At 53.9% G+C, this 19,527-nt stretch overlaps 1 protein-coding gene across 1 annotated transcript; it reads left to right on the top strand.

Moving 5' to 3' along the window:
• The first annotated feature begins 2,260 nt into the window (after positions 1–2,260).
• LSM4 (LSM4 homolog, U6 small nuclear RNA and mRNA degradation associated) lies at positions 2,261–8,766 on the top strand. Its single transcript, XM_028713739.2, has 5 exons — positions 2,261–2,379; positions 4,172–4,213; positions 5,147–5,245; positions 6,943–7,126; positions 7,637–8,766. The coding sequence occupies exons 1-5, from the start codon at positions 2,377–2,379 to the stop codon at positions 7,729–7,731; spliced, it is 423 nt and encodes a 140-aa protein (XP_028569572.1). The 5' UTR covers positions 2,261–2,376; the 3' UTR covers positions 7,732–8,766.
• The last annotated feature ends 10,761 nt before the right edge of the window (positions 8,767–19,527 follow it).

Raw genomic sequence — 19,527 nt, 5'->3', positions numbered from 1 at the left:
GCTCTATGGCCACTCTGCCCCCCCCCCCGAGGCCCCTCTACCCATCTCCTACCTCTATGGCCCCTCTGCCCCCCCCGCCGAGGCCTCTCTACCCCTCTCCTAGCTCTATGGCCACTCTGCCCCCCCCCCCGAGGCCCCTCTACCCGTCTCCTAGCTCTATGGCCACTCTGCCCCCCCCAGGCCCCTCTACCCTTCTCCTAGCTCTATGGCCACGCTGCCCCACCCGAGGCCCCTCTACCCTTCTCCTAGCTCTATGGCCCCTCTGCCCCCCCCCCCGAGTCCTCTCTACCCGTCTCCTACCTCTATGGCCCCTCTGCCCCCCCCCCCGAGGCCCCTCTACCCGTCTCCTACCTCTATGGCCCCTCTGCCCCCCCCGCCGAGGCCCCTCTACCCTTCTCCTAGCTCTATGGCCACTCTGCCCCACCCGAGGCCCGTCTACCCGTCTCCTAGCTCTATGGCCCCTCTGCCCCCCCCCCCGAGTCCTCTCTACCCGTCTCCTACCTCTATGGCCCCTCTGCCCCCCCCCCGAGGCCTCTCTACCCGTCTCCTAGCTCTATGGCCCCTCTGCCCCCCCCCCGAGGCCTCTCTACCCGTCTCCTACCTCTATGGCCCCTCTGCCCCCCCCCCGAGGCCCCTCTACCCTTCTCCTAGCTCTATGGCCACTCTGCCCCCCCCCCGAGGCCCCTCTACCCGTCTCCTACCTCTATGGCCCCTCTGCCCCCCCGCCGAGGCCCCTCTACCCTTCTCCTAGCTCTATGGCCACTCTGCCCCACCCGAGGCCCGTCTACCCGTCTCCTAGCTCTATGGCCCCTCTGCCCCCCCCCGAGTCCTCTCTACCCGTCTCCTACCTCTATGGCCCCTCTGCCCCCCCCCCCGAGGCCTCTCTACCCTTCTCCTAGCTCTATGGCCACTCTGCCCCCCCCCCCCCGAGGCCCCTCTACCCGTCTCCTAGCTCTATGGCCACTCTGCCCCCCCCCGAGGCCCCTCTACCCTTCTCCTACCTCTATGGCCCCTCTGCCCCCCCCAGGCCCCTCTACCCGTCTCCTAGCTCTATGGCCACTCTGCCCCCCCCCGGCCCCTCTACCCGTCTCCTAGCTCTATAGCCCCTCTGCCCCCCCCAGGCCCTTCTACACTTTTCATAGCTCTGTGGCTGCTCTACCCCTTAGAGCTATGAAAAGTGTAGAGGGGCCTCAGAGGTAGAATGGGGTAGAAGAGGCCATAGAGCTATGAAAAGTGTAGAGGGGTCTCAGGGGGCAGAATTGGGCTGAAGGCGCCACAGAGCTATGAAAAGTGTGGAGGGGCCTCAGAGGTCGAATGGGGCAGAGGAGGCCATAGAGCTATGAAAAGTGTAGAGGGGTCTCAGGGGGCAGAATAGGGGGTGAAAGCGCCACAGAGCTATGAAAAGGGTAGAGGCGTCTCAGAGGTAGAAAACGGTAGAGAGGCCACAGAGCTATGAAAAGGGTAGAGGGGCCTCAGAGGCAGGAAGGGGATATAGCGGCCATAGAGCTAGGAAAAGGGTAGAGGGGCCCCAAGGGGGTATAGGAACCACAAAGCTATGAAAAGGGTAGAGGCGTCTCAGAGGTAGAAAAGGGTAGAGGGGCCTCAGAGGCAGGAAAGGGGTAGAGGGGCCTCAGGGGTAGAGGGGCCACAGAGCTATGAAAAGGGTAGAGGGGCCTCAGAAACAAGAAAGGTGTAGAGGGGCCACAGAGCTATGAAAAGGGTAGAGGGGCCTCAGAGGTAGAGGGACCACAGAGCTATGAAAAGGGTAGAGGGGCCTTGAGTATTGTAAGATAGAAAGGCGGTATACAAATTAAAAATGATGATGATGATGATTTTCCTGCTTTTTCTGCAGAAAACAATGGGAAGCCGCTTGCAAAAAAGCCAAAACAACTATGAAAATCACCCACACACAATGATACAGTTAGTGCATATATTTTTTCCCTTTTGCAACACACTTAAAAGTGTAATTGTGGTTTTAGTTTAAAAGTATTTAGAAAAGAAAATGAGTAGGAGCTCAGGGGGGAAAATTGCTTATTTTTATTTTAGTTGTTTTTTTATTAAAGAAACACGGCACCACAAAATAAACTGAGGCCAATATTTATTTCCTATTTGCTCCTCCTTGGCCGCCGCGCTGCATTGTGGGCAAGGCGCTCCTTTCTCCGCCGCGGGGCCTGCTGGGTAAAGCGGACCCTCCGCCCCGCGGCCTCTTTGCGACACTGTCGCGCGCGCCGCTCCCCCCGCCGCTTTACGGCCGCCTCTCCATTGGACGGGCGCTGAGGCCGAAGCCTTCGGCGGGCGGAAGCCGGAAGCGGAAGTCGACGTTGCTGGGGCGGCGGAGCTGCAGTAGAAGCAGCAGCAACGTGAGCGGGAAGGAAGATGGTGAGGCTGGGCAGAGGGGGGGGGATCTACTCGGGAGTAAGCCCGCGGGGAGGGGCTTCTCCGCTCCAGGTCAAACCAGGGGGGGCTCACACGGGGAGTGGCTATGGGGCAGGACCCATTCAGCTCAAAGGAGTGTCCTGGGAGGGGGCAACGTGGGTCCCTGGGGGGCTAGAGGAAGGCAGTGGAGCAGCCTCTCCCTCCCCACCCCAGATAAGGCAATGGGGACTCCCTCCTGCTCCCCCGCCCCCGGGAAGCTGAGTCGCTCAGGGGCAGGACCCATTCAGCTCAATGGAGTGTCCTGGGAGGGGGCTACGTGGGTCCCTGGGGGGCTAGAGGAAGGCAGTGGAGCGGCCTCTCCCTCCCCACCCCAGATAAGGCAACGGGGGCTCCCTCCTGCTCCCCCGCCCCCGGGAAGCTGAGTCGCTCAGGGGCAGGACCCATTCAGCTCAATGGAGTGTCCTGGGAGGGGGCGACGTGGGTCCCTGGGGGGCTAGAGGAAGGCAGTGGAGCGGCCTCTCCCTCCCCACCCCAGATAAGGCAATGGGGACTCCCTCCTGCTCCCCCGCCCCCGGGAAGCTGAGTCGCTCAGGGGCAGGACCCATTCAGCTCAATGGAGTGTCCTGGGAGGGGGCGACGTGGGTCCCTGGGGGGCTAGAGGAAGGCAGTGGAGCGGCCTCTCCCTCCCCACCCCAGATAAGGCAATGGGGACTCCCTCCTGCTCCCCCGCCCCCGGGAAGCTGAGTCGCTCAGGGGCAGGACCCATTCAGCTCAATGGAGTGTCCTGGGAGGGGGCGACGTGGGTCCCTGGGGGGCTAGAGGAAGGCAGTGGAGCGGCCTCTCCCTCCCCACCCCAGATAAGGCAACGGGGGCTCCCTCCTGCTCCCCCGCCCCAGGGAAGCTGAGTCGCTATGGGGCAGGACCCATTCAGCTCAATGGAGTGTCCTGGGAGGGGGCTACGTGGGTGCCTGGGGGGCGAGAGGAAGGCAATGGAGCGGCCTCTCTCCACCCGCCCCAGATAAGGCAATGGGGGCTCCCTCCTGCTCCCCCGCCCCCGGGAAGCTGAGTCGCTCAGGGGCAGGACCCATTCAGCTCAATGGAGTGTGCCCAAAGTAGGCATGTGCTTCGGATGGCAGTGCAAATGTCAACCAAGGAGGTGGGGGTTTCCCATGGGGAGGGGGCTTGGGTCAAGCAAAAGGGGTTCGCTCCTCCCCGCCTCCCAGGTAAGCCGGTTCCTTTAGGGATGAGACCCATTGAGCATTTACCAGATTGCAGCATTAGTGTGAAGCAATGAAGGGGGTGTTTGTGTGCCTCCCCCTTGGATACAGCCAAAGTGGTTCCCTCCCCACATCTTCCAGATATTCATTCAGCAGTCAGCCCCATTGATTTTACTGGGGTAAGATTGCTAGAGGAAGGCAGTGGGGCTTATTTCCCTCCCTCCAAGGTAAGGAAATGGGGGCTGCTGCGCTCCCTAGATGCCCAGTAAGCTGAGGGTTCTGTTCAGCTGGGAATCACAATTCTTCTTATTTATTGAATTTGTATACTGCCCTATACCCGGAGGTCTCAGGGCGGTTCGCGTGGGGAGAGTTGCGGCTGCCTGCTCAAGTCCTGCTGGGGGGCTTCCCTTTGGGGTGTCTGGGTGGGCAGTGTGAGGGCAGGACCCTTTGGCTTGATCCAGCAGGGCTCTGCTTAGGTTCTGAAAAGCACGGCAACAATTAAGGTTGGCTCGACTGTGAAGACTCCTTTACCTGCCAGGTGTGTTTCTCAACCTGCCCAATTTGCCCTCCTCTTGCAGCTTCCGCTCTCCTTGCTGAAGACGGCGCAGAACCACCCCATGGTGAGTCCGGGGCGCGTCTAGCCTTCAGTCCAACTGCAGAGGAGGAGGCTGACGCGCTGCTGAGCGGTACAATTTCAGACTGTGGCTGGAGGCACCTCCCATTTTATTCATTTTTAAATCCCTGCATACAGAAAACTGGCTTTCGGGGGGGAAGAGACTAATCTGGAACCAAACCAGAGACAGGGATGTGTAGCAGTTAGAGTGTTGAACTGAAACCTGGGGAACCAGGCTTCAAATCCCTCCTCTTGGACTAGCCTGCCGTGTAAAGACTATGAGTGCTGCCTTGAACTCCTGGGAGGGAAAGGTGGGGTATACAGCAGGACCTTGGTTCTCAAATGCTTTGGTTCTCAAACACACAGAAGTAAGTTTTCCAGTTTTCGATAAAAATTTAGAAGCCGAACCTCCGATGCGGCTGTCAGCTCTTGTTTCCGGGACACTTGCACCAATCAGAAGCTGCGCCTTGGTTTTTGAACAATTCAGAAGTCAAACGGACACCTGGAACGGATTAGGTTTGGCACTTTTGTTTTTGCTCTTTATTTTGCGTTTTTGTTTTCGGAAACCGTTCGGAAACCAAGGCACGGGTTCTGATTGGCGCAGGCGCCTCGGAAACAATCGTTGACATCAGATGTTTGGCTTCCGAAAAACGCTGAGGAACCGGAACACTTTTGGGGTTTTTAGGCATTTGGGAAGCAAGGTCCCACTGTCCTGGGCTTTGGGAGGGCAAAGCAAGGGCTGTGGGGGTGTCAAATGTTGCCCCAAAGGCCTCCTTTTGTGTGAGAGAGGAGGGAAATGCCTCTTTAGATCCGGGAGGTGTTTTTGGTATGCGGAGGGGGGTTGTTGCCCGACACCTGGAGGGCCCCAGGTGTTTCCCCCAATATCCTGCTGCTCTGGGTGGCCACTTCCTTCATCTAATCTCCCGCCTTCTCTTTCCAGCTGGTGGAGCTGAAGAATGGGGAGACTTACAATGGTCACCTGGTCAGCTGTGATAACTGGATGAACATCAACCTGCGCGAAGTCATCTGCACCTCCAGGGTACGTATTATTGCTGTTATCTTCAAAATGAGAGCTTCAAGTGATACTGCAAGCTCACACTTCTCCCTGTGCTTGTATACCTACTTAAGGTACATATGTAAGAGGCTCATTTATCATTTTATTTTGGGACTGATGCACTGCATGGCTTAATACTTTCCAAATGGCCATTTTATAAGGCAGTTGTGCTCTACATTGTAAATCCAGCAGAGCTAGGAGCTGCTCCTTTTGTTTTCCAATGTATTTCTTATCCATAATAATAATTTTGAGAATGACTGGCACGAGCAGATTTTTATTCCAAAAGTGTGGTGCAGAAGTTTGAGAGCAGGCAATGGATGTTATGGATAATTTTCATTTTGTGTTGCTATTTTTTAAAGTTCAATAAAGTAAGTTAAAAGCAGAAAAAACCCAGTCTGAGGGTCATCCAAACCTTTGGCGCCAGCCCATTAGGGGCCTCTTAGCACAATCCCGCCATCCCAGGGAGCGCTCTCACAGATTTGGGAAGCCCTGCTCTAACCCCTGCGCCACACTGCCTTGCAAACCAGCATCCCTTTTCGGCCTTTTGGTGGGGTGCTGTTTGCCCGCTGTCCATTAGGTGGCACTGCCTTCCAGCCCAACCTTCTGGGAGATGGGAGGGCCGGGCTCTGGCCTTGGCGAGACTTCAGTCGCAAGCAGGTGGGGGAAAACTCCTTTTATTTTTCAGCTCAGCAGGGAGGAGCCATTTTTGCACAAAACTTCTCCTCCCGAAGAGAGGGAGGTAAATGTTAGCGCAGAGCTAAGCAGGTTGGCAGAAACCACACTGGGGGCAGGATTAGAAATGGGGTTTCCCCTTAAGCTGTAAAAAGGCAGCGTTTGTGTCAGCCGGTTTTGCAACAAGAAGTAAGAAGCTTCCGAAACAAAGGGGCTGGAGGCAGCCTGCCTGCGATTGCCTCCAGTTGGGCAGGAAAACGTTCAAAGGAAGAAAGATAGGGAGAGAGCAGTCCATTGATCCCTTGGTTCTCAGACTTAATCCATTCCGGAAGTCCGTTCCAAAGCGTTCCAAAACCAAGGCGGCTTCTTTCCCATAGAAAGTAATGCAGAACGCATTAATCCGTTCCAGACTTTAAAAAACAACCCCTAAAACAGCCATTTAACGGGAATTTTACTATCTAACAAGACCATTGATCCATAAAGTGAATGCAATAATCAATGCACTGTACAATAAAATAAAAAGGACAGTATTGTAGAGGATAAAATTTTTTTAAAAAAAATTCTTACCTGCACTGATGACAGTTATTGTTTGGATGGGGGGCTTTTATCCATTTCCACAGTCACACAATCAATCAATCAGTCACAAAAACAAATGAAGCGAAAATGACTCAAAAACAAAAAGGCAAAATAAAGAGCAAAAACAAAAGCGCCAAACTTAATCCGTTCCAGAAGTCTGTGTGACTTCTGAAATGTTTGAAAACCAAGGCGTGATTGGTGCAGGCACCCTGGAAATAATAGCCGACAGCCGCATTGGTTGTTCTGCTTCCAAAAATCGCACGAGAACCAGAACACTTCCAGGTTTTTGGAGTTTGAGAACCAAGGCATTTGGGAACCAAGATATCACTGTATTATCAAACTCGCTCTTTTCATTCTATTTCTGTCTTGAGACTTCTTCTTTTTTAATCTGTTTTGGTCCTGGTTTCCCCCGTTCTTTCTTTTCTCTTGGGCAGGACGGAGACAAGTTCTGGCGGATGCCCGAGTGCTACATCCGCGGGAGCACCATCAAGTACCTTCGCATCCCGGACGAGATCATCGACATGGTCAAGGAGGAGGTGGTGTCCAAGGGGAGAGGCCGCGGCGGGATGCAGCAGCAGAAGCAGCAGAAGGGGCGCGGAGTCGGCGGCACCGGCCGGGGTGAGCCCCTCTCCGGAGCTCGGGGGGCTGCAGGGGAATCTCCCACTTCAGGGGGCTCCCGGCCTTGATATGTTGTTTATTAACATCCTTCCTAACTCGTGCGAGCAAGTTTCCCCACTTAGCAGAGGGCATTCCCCTCGTTGCAAACTCGTTTGAGTTTCTTCAGAAAAGACACAATTCAGTCTGGCTTCTTCAGATGGAAATGTGTTCTAATATTTTCCTGGTAAGTCCCCTTGAATCCCTCCTAAGAGAATAAAGACGCCACAGTCTTATTCATAAGCCAGGCATGCCCAAACTCCATACCGGGGGCCTAATCTGGCCTGCCGGTCGATTTAATCCAGCCCCTGTGGCAGACACCTGAAGGCAGCCCTGTGTTGGGAAGTTTTTAAGGTTTAATGCTGTATTGTGTTTTTAATATTCGGTTGGGAGCCGCCCAGAGTGGCTGGGTGAGTGGCAAAGGGGTTCCCCTGAGCTCAGCCCCTTCCTCTTTTCTTCTCCCCCCCCCCCCAGGTGTGTTTGGCGGCCGTGGACGAGGGGGGATCCCCGGCAGCGGCCGAGGAGGACAGCAGGAGAAGAAGCCCGGGCGCCAGGCAGCCAAGCAGTGAGGAGGCGAAGAGGGCGCCCCGGACTCAAGTGCCAGGCCAAGAAGGCTGGTCTGCCGTCCCTCTTCACCCACAAAAGAAACTCTTAGGTCCCTCTGTTTCCACGCACCTCGGGGGAGACGCAAGCCACCGGCCTCAAGTTTTTGTCTCTTTTTGCTTTTAAGTTCCAGTTATTAGAAATGAGTGTTTAAAGCGTCTCCCCCGAGCGCACACACACAGTTTAGCTCTTAATTTGAGAATCCAGGTAACCTTTTGGAGGGGCGATTCGACTTCGCCTCTTCCCCTTTTTGTTTTTTGGAATCGTTTTGGCAAGAGAAACGCCTTGCCAGCCTTTGGAACGACAGTAACGGAGAGGACGAGCGAGGCTTTCCACTCAGAGTGTCAGGATTAAACGATGTAGCTTTCTTTTTATTAGGAAATGGGACTTGTCGAAGGCAACTTCAGCTCCGGGTTCAGTTTTTGGGGAGCGGGGTTGGATGAAAAGGTATCGCCGGGCAAGGGAATTCTGCTGGTTCCACCTGGGCTCCCATCACACCTGTGGGAACATACCTCTTCAGCTGGAGTTTAGTCTTCCAGCCTCCCTCTGCTACTGTCTCTCTTGTTCAGCCTTCCCCTCAGCCCATTGCCCCCCAGGTACTTCCCAGGGATGTTTGGCGAGCAGGAGGTGATCTGCGTCCATTCATCCCCCAGGATGTTACCACACAGCCGATATTCTGGGATGCTGATGGGAACTCCATTCCAGCAACATCTGGAGGGAGTCAGGCTAATCTTTGCTTCCAAATTCTCCGCACACCCATTTCCCTCCCAGGTGGAATTTGTTGCCTCAGCCTTGGAGCTAAAGCATCCCGTTTGTGTGACCCTTCTGAGAATCTCTCGGGAGGCTGTGTCGGCCGCCTCCATAATATCACCAGCAGTTGGTCAGAGCCAGAACAAACGAGCTGCAGCCATTCTTTCATTTTCTTCTCCTTTTTTTAAAATAAAAAAACGTGCTTTATAACCCAGTTTTAAGTTTACGAGCAGAATAAACCTGGAATTGGCTGTTTGGTGTCTGTGTTTCTGCCGGAGGGGCCCCAGAGAGCTCCCGTTCCCCTTCGGTTCTCAAAACACAACTTGCAAATCTTGTTTTGCTGTTTCACGGTCTTGCAAGAGGTCCGTATCATGGCAGTGCCTGGCATGAGCTGGCAGGCTCAGGGAGCGGTCAGTCTGCTAGTGGAAGTGGCCTCTCTCGGCCCCCTCCGCCCACAGGCAGCTCCTGCCCCTGGAACACTTTGCCCTTTGCGAAATGTGGTTCTGGAAGCCGGCCGGATCCAGAGGCGGGTGTGGCGCTTGGATTCCCAGGCAAAGCTTGTTTTTGAAAGATTTCTTAAATGGATAAGGACATCCCAGGATGTTTCTGAGCACAATTCAAAGGGTCAGTGCTGACCTTGAAAGCCCCAAACAGCCCAGTATCCCTGAAGGAGCCTCTCCACTCCCATCATTCAGCCCGGACACCGGGGTCCCTCTCCTGAGGGCCGTCTGGCAGTTCCCTGCCTGCAAGAAGTGAGGTTGCAGGGAAGCAGGCAGAGGGCCTTCTCGGTGGTGGCGCCTGCCCTGTGGAACACCCTCTCATCAGATGCCAAGGAAATAAACAACTCCCCGACTTTTAGAAGACATCTGAAGGCAGCCCTGTTTAGGGAAGCTTTTAATGTTTGATGTTTTATTGCTCTATTATTATCAGTAGTAGTATTCTGTTGGGAACCACCCAGAGTGGCTGGGGAAACCCAGCCAGATGATCAGGGTATAAATAAGAAATTATTATTATTATCATTATCCAAAGAACCCTGGGGCAGCTGGCTCATCCAGGCCATCATCGTGGCCCCACAGCAGCCAGCCAGGCACCCCCAAAGCGAAGCCCCCCATGCAGGGCATCTTTCCTCATTTGCGGCAGCCAATATAGAGAATCTGCTGTGCATGCAAGGGGTCCCATCCCCTGCCTGAAACCCTGGAGAGCCTCTGCTGCCAGTCAGTGTGGACAATACTGAGCTAGATAGGCCTGGAACGTGAGGAGCTTGAGCGTTTCCTCTTCCCTCCTGAACCGTTTTCCTTTGATCTCGGGTCTTTCCTGGTTGCAAGCTGGAGGGCAGGACAGCCCTCTGCCTCTCTTCCCACTAACTCACTCGCTAGTCTCTCTGAACGCTCTTTCCCCGCAGCACTTTGTGAGCAGGCAAGACGGCCTTTTCCGTGGGGAGGGAGCGGTTGTTTCTTTCCAGCACCCATGGGAGCCAAAGTGTCTCTCTCCCCCTCCCTCTGGGAGACGCGCTTCTCCTCTTCCAGAGCCGTGAGTCACGGCAGCCCCCGCCACTCGACTCTGGAATAGCTGCGCACCAAGCGGAGCAGAAGAAATGCTTCCAGGCCTTTGCTCAGTGGATAAAAATAATCTCTTCTCTGCGCTCCCCCCACCGCTGCCTCTCCTCTATATATTCTTTTTATTAAGGTTTCCTTTTCCCCTGAGATGTCACAGTCAACGGCTTCTGAGGCCCCCTGGAAGAATCTGGGCTGGGATGCAGGGAAGGAGCCCCAATTCCCCCCCCCCCGGTTTTTTTTTGGGGGGGGGGAATAAAAAAATAAAATTAAAAATGGTGGCGGCCAAACAGTGGGAGGTGGAGAGAGAGAGAGATGTTCAGGAGTAAACAGAGAAACGGCAGCTCCTCTTCCCTTGTAGCTTTGCAGGTGTGGACTTGAACCCTCACAAGAGCCAGCAGGCTCAGTGGTCAGGGCTAGAACCACAGATCTGTCCATTTGTTAGAGACTCCTGCCCCACAGCTGTTCCTGGGTGGGGTCAAGTATAATTTGCAGACGACACCAAACTGGGAGGGGTAGCTAATGCCGCAGAAGACAGAATTGGGATTCAAAATGACTTTAACAGATTGGAGAACCGGGCTCAAGCTAACAAACTGAATTTCCATGGGGACAAGTGTCAGGTTCTGCACTTAGATGTGCAAATATAGGATGGGGGACACCTGGCTCACTAGCAGGACGTGTGAAAAGGATCTGGGGGTCTTAGTGGACCACAAGCTGAACACGAGTCCACAGTGTGATGCAGCAGCAAACAAAAGCCAATGTTATTCTTGGCTGCATCAACAGGACACTAAACATCTGGGGTCCAGATCAAGGGAAGGCCTGCTCCCTCTATTCTGCGTTGGTCAGACCACACCTGGAATCCTGTGTCCAGTTCTGGGCATCAAAATTTAAGAAGGATGTTGACAAGCTGGAAGGTGGGCAGAGAGCGGCGACCAGGAGGATAAAGGGTCTGGAAACCTGATGAGGAACAGTTGAAAGAGCTGGAGATGTTTAGCTTGAGAAAGAGGAGGCTGAGAGGAGATAGGGGAGCCATCTCAAGGCCTGCCACATGGAAGACGTCAACTTTCTAAGCGCACGAGTCGGTTTTCTCCTTCCTTGGAGGGCAGGACTCAAACCCGTGGCTTCAACTTGCAAGCGAGGAGATTCCGACTCAACATCCTTTAAGACATCTCCTGACCCTCATCGTCCCCCCAGAAAACAAGTCTGTACTAAGCTTTTCCTTCCTTGACAGCTTTTGTTCTGTTTTGTTCCTCTCCAATGTACTTTTAAAAATGAGATTCGCAGGGGCCTCCATCCCTGTGCAAAACCTGCGTGAAGCCACAGCGTCACAACCTGCGGTTGCCTAGGACACCTTCCCTGGTTTCCAAGGGCACCTGGGGGGAGCGGAGGGGGAGTGCCTGAACTGCGTGTGCTCCCCCCCCCCTTCTTTAATTGCCAGGTGCCTCTGCAGTTCTCCAGCAGGATTAGTCCAAGGCTGGCTCTGGCTGTGTCCCCAGCCGGGAAGGGCCGCTCTCCCTCGCTCCCCCCATCCTGGGACAGCGCCAAGGCAGAGAGAGGCCTGGGATGGATTAGAAAGCCCTGGAAGGCTGCTTTTAATTTCGCAGCCTCCGCCGCTGGGAAAGGGGGGGGCAACCCAAGAAGAGGGGGCCAGATCCAGGACAGGTGAGGGGGACCCAAAAGGGGGAGAGGGTCCCCCGGGTGGGGAGGCACCCAGCTGAAGGCTTTTTCAGGGGCTGCGACCAAATTCAGCAGAACCAGACACACACACAGCCCAACCACTCATGCTGGGAGCTGTAGTTTGAGGGCGCTGGGAATCAGAGCTGGCTTTGAGCGCGCAGGGACAATGCTGCCATCGTGGCGGCCGCCCAAGCCTGGCCAGGGTCTCTGCTAGGAGCCTCAAGCTGTTCTGTGTGCGAGAGTTGCCGTTGCATCAATCATTTCTAAAGCACAGCTGTTTGTCCCCCCTGGCTGCATGCAGTGTGCGACAACGAAGGCGCATGCCTCTGAGCATGCACAGAGAGCTTTCCCAAAGCACATTGCTAACAGGGGACAGACGGATTTGGTCATCTTTCATAACACGGTGTGTCCTGTGCAAGGCCAAAATTGGGTGCCCCCAAAGGGATCTTCCCAGTTATGTGCCTTGGGCCGGAGAATCACATCCAGCACCTTTGCTGACTACAAACCAAAACTTCAACCTTTCTCCAGTGAAAACAGGGACGTCCTAAGGAGAAACAGGATCAATTCAGAAACCGGGAAGGCTTTTGTAAATCCAGGACTGTCCCTGGAAAATGGGGACACCTGGAGGGTCTGACAGAGAGGACCTCTTCTGGGTTGGGGGCGTGCGGTGGAGGAAAGCCACCTTTCAGTTCACAAGCTAGGTAGATATGATGAAGAAGGAGCGTCTCATCAACACGGAAAGTCTGAACCAGTCGGTCCGGCCGCAAAACCTGTCCCGTCCCACTAATTACGGGGTTGGCGGAGTCTTCCATGGAACGTGGGCAGGGCTTTGGGAAGAGCTCAAATTAGAAGCTGGGACTCCTTGGCTCTGGCTGGGCCTCTGGGGCTGCGCTGGGCGTGCCGCCCTCCTTGTGCCCCACAGGAGGGCACCCCCTGCAAGAGACCCTCACTGGGAGGCCTGCCAGCCCCACAAGGGGGAGGGTTTCCAGTCTGGTTTGCAAGGGGCAAGGTTTGTGCGGAGGGAGAAAGGTTTTTTTCAGGAGCAAAGGAGGACCCAGAGGAGAACACCCGAGGCGCCCCGCCCAGACTCACAGCCTTGAGCAAACCTCGCCTTCATCTTTGGGGATTGGGGTTCCCTCCCTTCCCCGTTCGCTCTGCAAATTGAGAACTCCTGGGAGGCCAGCAAAGCTGCCCAAGGCGCCTGCTCACCAAACCCAAAAAGGGATCCACAACAGGCAAATTCTTTCCAGTGTATGAACCCAACGCAGGACACCTGTGACCATCCGAGTGTTGCTTCCACACATGCTGGGAGTTCAGCAACAGCGAAGGATGCAGGTTTCTCCTTCCCTCATCAAAGGAGAGGCGCCGGCTGCTTCCTTGGTCAGTCCTGTGCCCAATTCTGGGCACCACAATTTAAGGAGGATGTTGAGAAGGTGGGCAGAGGAGGGAGACCAAGATGATCCAGGGTCTGGAAACCTGATGAGGAACGGTCGAAGGAGCTGGGGATGTTTAGCCTCAGAAAGAGGGGACTGAGAGGAGATGGGATATCTCAAGGGGAAAAATAATAAGAAACCCCTTTCCAAGCCAGCTTCCCTTACCCTGGTGGCATTCACAAGTGACACGTGAAACCGCAAGGAGGGTTTGCCCTCCTCTCTCGCCCTGGGGTGGGCACAGGCCTGTTTTCCATCTGGCGCCTGGATTTTCCATCCTTCCAACCTGGGCGTGTGCTGCCTGGGATACAAGCCAGTTTCTGCTGCTGCTGCTGCTGCTGCAGACCGGCCGGCCAGCCAGCCCCACTGCGATACAATCTCTCGCCCCCACCCAGCCGGGCCGTGGGGCGTTCCTGCCCTGCTGGCAGGGGCTGAGGCTGGCAGAGGGCAGGCCGGGTCTCTTTGCTCCTGCCTGGGTGAGGAGCCCCCTGGGGTGGCAGGTGCCGTGAAAGGGCAGGACTTGGGGGCACGACTGCAGGGCCCCCACTTTTGAGAAGGGCGGACCCCCCCCCCAATGCAGCAAAGGGGTGGGGAGGCCAAAAGCTCCCCCCAGAAAAATTCCCTCTCGCAGGCCGCCAGCCCTCCTTCGCATCAGCCTTGTTTCTCCTTGGCTGCAAACGGGCTGCCCTTGCGCTCTGCTCATGCCCCGTGGAATTGTAGAGTTGGAAGGGACCCCCAAGGGACATCCAGTCCAGCCCCCTTTGCTTGCCTGCCTGAGGACAGCGAGAAACAAGCCTGAAGTATCCAAAAGGCAATGTTTGGAATGGTTGCCCTGCCCACTGCCATCACACGCCCCCTGGAAAAGCTATTGCAGTATTGTTATTATTTTAATTTTATGCCAAAAGAAAAATGCTTTTGAGGACTGCAGGGCGAGTATTTTTGGGCTGGGATCTTGCCTACTTCACAAGGTTGTTGTGGGGATTAAATGAGGAGGGGAAAAACTCACCGGGGGAAATTAAAGGAGATATAAATGCAATCAGTAATAATAATAATAATTGGCTAAGATGGAAAATTCTTTTTTTCTGGGGGTACGCAGACCCCTAAACCTTTTGTGAATCTTTTCTCCGTTTACTGGATTTATTTTCCCCGATTTGAACTATAAAATGGTGATTTTCTTAAGTCTAAATGAGAGGACCCCTTAACATTTTTTTTTAGAAAAAAAGCACTGATCTGTAATAATTTGCTAATGCCATTGCAAATTTCAGGGGGCCTTAGTGAGCCATTGGGGCTGGATGGGTTTACTCGGGAGTAGAACCCGCCTCGGATGCTCTCTAGTCTCGCAATGCAAAAGGCGGACCTGGAAACCGAAAGAGCTGGGTCTCTAAAATGAGGAAGGGGCGATGCTAAGTGGGCGGGGCTGCAGCTTCGCCTCCCCCGCGCACTTTCACTTGCACGCAGCCCGCCTCCCCCGCACCAGTCTGACGTCACTGCTGACGCGCTCCCCCACCCCCTCGCCCGTGACGCGCGCCCCGCCGCCTTAACCCCTTCCTGCCCGGCCGCCTCCCTTTGGTTGGCCATTTTTCTGGTTTCTTTAAACTGGGGAGATGAGGAATAATAAAGCCAAAACAGAACACCTCCCACCACTCCCCAGTTGAGTCGCCGGAGGATCCTTCCCTCCTCGGGCCCCCTTCCGATTTGCAATCTCCTCCACTTTCTTCTTCTTCTGTTTTAAGTTTGCAGAAGTTCAACAGGTGAAGCCTCCGCTGAGTGCTTCACCTGTTGGATTCCATCTCCTTGGTCGGTACCACCGGGTCCCCCTTTTTTTAAAAAAAAGCCCCTCATTGTGGATTCCCCCCCTTTATTATTAAAGATTTCTTGGTTTACAAAAGTATGTGCAAGGCCGGATTGAGGTTTGATGCGGCCCTCAGCTCCTGAAGGTAATGGGGCCCTTTCTATGTCCAGCTGTCCTTTGCCAACAACAAATGGCCGCTGTTTCTTTGTGTTGAATAGATGCTAGATGGTCATTGATGGACCTCATAGGCATCTAAAGCCATTTGCACATAACAAACAGGAGCCTACACAACACAAAACACTGTTGCTGCATGTAGGTTTTATTTTATTTGTTTTTTATCTTATATTTTGGAAATGTATGGCACATCCAGGTTTTTTTTTGCCTTTAAATTTTTTGGGGGCCCCAAGGGAGTGGGGCCCGAAGCTAGAGCCTGTTTGGTGCAATGTCTCTTTTTTCAAGTTGCATTTTCTACAGATCAGTTTCATTTGTTGAGACATTAGGGTTGCATTAGGAAGAAAAGGGGGAAAGAGGTGGGGGGGTGGATTTCTTTTTTAAAAAAGAAAGGCAAGAGATCTGAAGCTCTGTGTGTGTTTGCTTCCTCTCTCTGGCTCGCAAAGGGTTAAGCCCGAGCTGCACACAAGAGCCTTTTGGCTCAGAGGCCCTGGTGACCTCAATGGGGAGCCAAGGGGGGGGGGCGGCAGGCTCATAGCTAGCAGCCCACACCCCTCCCAGCTGCTCCTGCAGGCCTGCCTGCCGTCCCTCCCAGCTAGGCTGCAAATATATTTATGTGCCAAGCTGGTGATTCAGCTCCACACCAGGCCAAGATTGACAGGCACCCAAGCCGAGCTAGTTAAAAAACCTGCTGCGCCACAGAGGCCGCCCCTGGCTGGCGCTGCTTTCGATTTAAATCTCCCCCCCTGGTGTAAATTGTTTTTCTTACGCAGCAGCCCCAGCTGTCCCCAGCTCCTCTCCCCTGCCAAGTCCAGGGCCGGAGGGAAGATGCGGCAAAAAAGGAAAGAGGAAAATCTCTGTCTGACTCCCCAGGAGGGGCAGCCCACCCCCCAGAAAGGAGAGGGGAATGTGAGGGGCTCCCCCAAGGAGATGCGGGGCTGGGCTGCTAGCCTGGCAGGTTTCGGAGGGGGATCGGGTCAGCTTGGAGGGAAGGACAAGCCTAAGTCACAAGGAAGGACAAGCCTAAATTCGTAGGACAAGCCTAAGTTCGTAAGGGAGGACAAGCCTAAATTTGTAGGGAAGGACAAGCCTGTCAGCAGCTAATAGGAATAGTTTTCCTACTGCATCACGTAATTTCTCTATTTTTTAAAAATAGTCCATTTTTACCTAAGTTTTTAAGATATTACAAGCGTTACTCAAATCCTGCCAAAGTTTTTAATTGTTTACAGTGTTCTCTTAAATAAATGGTGACATTTATTCCTTCCTGGTTTCTGAATTTCCCGTTCCTTTTCGCCCTTTCGGCGTAGTCCATCATCTTCGTCAGCCATCCATCTCTGGCCAGGACTTTATCTTCTTTCCATCTCTGGGCCAGTAATAAGCAACTTTCTCGGGTTCAGGTTTGGGGGGGAATTGGGGGGTGGCTGCTGGGCCCGTTTCCCCAGAGGGTGGGGGGCAACAGGAAGCCCTTTGCCAAGAGAGGCAGGAATGGGGAGGGATCAGTCGCCAAATGTGCCCATTTCCCCTTTTCTCTCTTTCCCGCCTTCCTTTCTGCTCGGCTGCAACGGCACCAAGAATGAAAACATCCTTTCCAGGCTTCCTGACCCCGAAATGAGCTTTGCCCTGTGGCTGCCTGTGTGATTTCTCCAGCGTGGAAAAATCTTTCCCTCTATGAAGGAGCCGGATTGACGTCTAAGCTCAACAAGCTCTATTTTAGGGCCCCACTCTCTCGGCGCCCCAAAAATTTAAAAGGAAAAATACCTGGATGTACATTTCCAAAATATAAGATAAAAAACAAATGAAATAAAACCTATTTGCAGCAACCGTGTTTTGTGTCGGCTCCTACGATGTAAGTCTGGTTCGAAACAGGGACTGGCCCAAAGCGCACCTGGTGAGCTCTCTGGCTGAGTGAAGATTCAAATCACCTGGACAGTGTTTTTTTTTCCTTTTAAAATGTCTCATTTTAACGCAAGAAAACCACCATTTTATAGTACAAGTCGGGGGGAATCGAAACAGTAAATGGACCAAAGTACAAAGATTCACAAAATGTGGAGGGGTACGTGCACCCCTGCGTCGCCCCCAGAAAAGAAAGCACTGCACGTGGATTTTCTTTTTGCATCGCTGGGGGTTGGACTAGATGACTCTGGAGGTCCCTTCAGTTCTGTGATTCCGTTCTGTGATGGGAGCTGTAGCGTAAAAGGTGGCCACGGAGGAAGGGCGGCTAATCCAGCCCAGCCTGACTTCCCTTTGATCCCCTGCCTCTGCAGGGGTTTGTGGAGCACCCAGCAGGCCGCAACCCAACAGGGGCAGCTCTGATTTCCGACAGCTGCCTGTGCAAAAGCTGGCAGGCTTTTCTCGCCTGATGAATCCAGAAGGCGGGAGAGGCTGCTCTGCGCAGGGTCTCCCTCCCCTCCAAGGGGCCAAGCGCTGCACATCTGCTTTGGGTTAGCCCCTCCCCCCTCCCTGGGGAGCCCCTCCCTCTCTGCTGCAGGCCCTGATAGGCTTCCAGGAGGGGAGAAAGAGAGGCGCCGGGGGGGGGCCTATCCTGATGCTCTGAGTAACCCCTCTGTGGAGCTTTCTCTAAGGACACTGGCTTTCTCCAACTCTTCCCTGACCTTTCGCTGCCATTGTTTCTCTGCTGCGCTACCGTTTATTTCATTTTTGCACCATTTTAAGGAGGCCACTTGTTCTTTTTTACATCTCCGCTCCCTGCAAAGTGCACCGAAACACGTAAATACCGAAAGGCTGTGGCTCTTAGAGGAGTGACATTGACATTCGCGGGCCTAAGCGATCGGTGCCCATCCCTTGCATGTATAAAAGCAATTTCAGATAAATAAATACTGTATTTTTCTGTGTATAAGACCATGTAGAAGACGACCCCTTAATTTGGAGCCCCAAATTAAGAAATAAATAATTGCAACATTCCTTGTATAAGACGACCGCCAATTACAAACTTAAAAAAATTAGGGGGGTGGAATATAGTTTTATACACGGAAAAATACAGTACCTTGAAGGAAAAGGTGAGATATAGTTGTTGTCAGCACACATCTGTCTCAAGAGACAATGGAGTGCGCTTCCGAGGGTGAAGTCGAACTACTGCGTTAGCGCAAGCCTGGGTAGTGTTTCTGGGGGTCCTGGGCTGCTCAGATGGCAAGACCCTCTTCTCTGCCCCACTGATGGGGTCCAAAGGAAAGCAGAGCAAGACATTGCGCCCCAGCAGGAGTTGCTGGAAGGAGACAGACAAGGCGCCATCCAACCGCCTTAGGGACTCCTCTCCCACAGGCAAAGCGGTCTTTTCCTCCCAAGATGCCGGCTGAGGTGGGGTCGGACCTTCCTGCCTGGCGCTTCTGGAGAAGTTGGGGTGGGGGAGTCTGAGATGAGGTTTTTCCCAGGTCCAGGCCGGCTGCTGGGCGGCAGGGAAACATTTAAACAGTGTAGCATAGCATAGTATCTAAATAATTCTATTTTATTTGCAAAATACGGAAATAAACAACTACCTGACTTTTAGAAGACATCTGAAGGCAGCCCTGTTTAGGGAAGTTTTTTATGTTTGATGTTTTATCGTGTTTTTAATATTCTGTTGGGAGCCGCCCAGAGTGGCTGGGGAAACCCAGCCAGATCAGATGGGCAGGGTATAAATAAATATTATTATTATGACTATTATCTTCCAAATGAGAGCTTCAAGTGATACTGGGAGCTCACACTTCCCACTCAGCTTGTATACTTAAGGCACATATGTAAGAGGCTCGTTTATAATTTTATTTTGGAAATGATGTCCCATTGAACTGCGTTGTTTTATACTTTCCGAATGGCCATTTTATACTGCAGTTGGGCTCTACATTCTAAATCCAGCAGAGCTAGGAGCTGCTCCTTTTGTTTTCCAATGTATTTCTTATACATAATAATGATTTTGAGAACGGGTGTGGCGCGGGCAGATTTTAATTCCCCAAGTGTGGCGCAGAAGTTTGGGAGCAGGCGGAAAGGGCGCAGGGAGCCCCCTTGCAAAGTGGATTCAGCGCAATCCAGATTGCAAAGTGGATTCAAGGCAAAGTGGATCCAAGGCCCCCTCTGCGCCCCCTTCCTCTTGGCGCGCCCCCGGCGATGACATCAGCCCAAGAGGCCGCGCGCTGTTGTGCGCAGTTGTCGGCGCGGGTCGCCTGGCGACGGGGCGGGGGGCGCGCCCGGGGGAGGAGACGGGGGCGTGTCCCGGCGCCCAGCAGCCCTCCCCTTCAGACGTCATCTCCAGCCAATGGGAGGCGTCGGCGGTGAGCTCATAGCGGCCGGCGGAGGCTATATAGAGGGGGCGCGCTGGCGGGCCGGCGCATTAGAGAGAGAGGCGCGCGGGGGGAGGAGGAGGAGCGAGGCGCAGTCGGGAGCGGAGGGGGCGGGGGG

Source organism: Podarcis muralis, chromosome 18, assembly GCF_964188315.1.
Source record: "Podarcis muralis chromosome 18, rPodMur119.hap1.1, whole genome shotgun sequence".
Lineage (NCBI taxonomy): Eukaryota > Metazoa > Chordata > Lepidosauria > Squamata > Lacertidae > Podarcis > Podarcis muralis.
This window is presented reverse-complemented; position numbering and strand designations above follow the sequence as displayed.

Bases quoted from the DNA above. Each gene is read 5' to 3' on its own strand.
- LSM4 (XM_028713739.2), top strand. The intron at 4,214-5,146 runs GTGAGTCCGGGG...TTCTCTTTCCAG, and splicing joins CGGCGCAGAACCACCCCATG to CTGGTGGAGCTGAAGAATGG. The intron at 5,246-6,942 runs GTACGTATTATT...TCTCTTGGGCAG, and splicing joins AAGTCATCTGCACCTCCAGG to GACGGAGACAAGTTCTGGCG.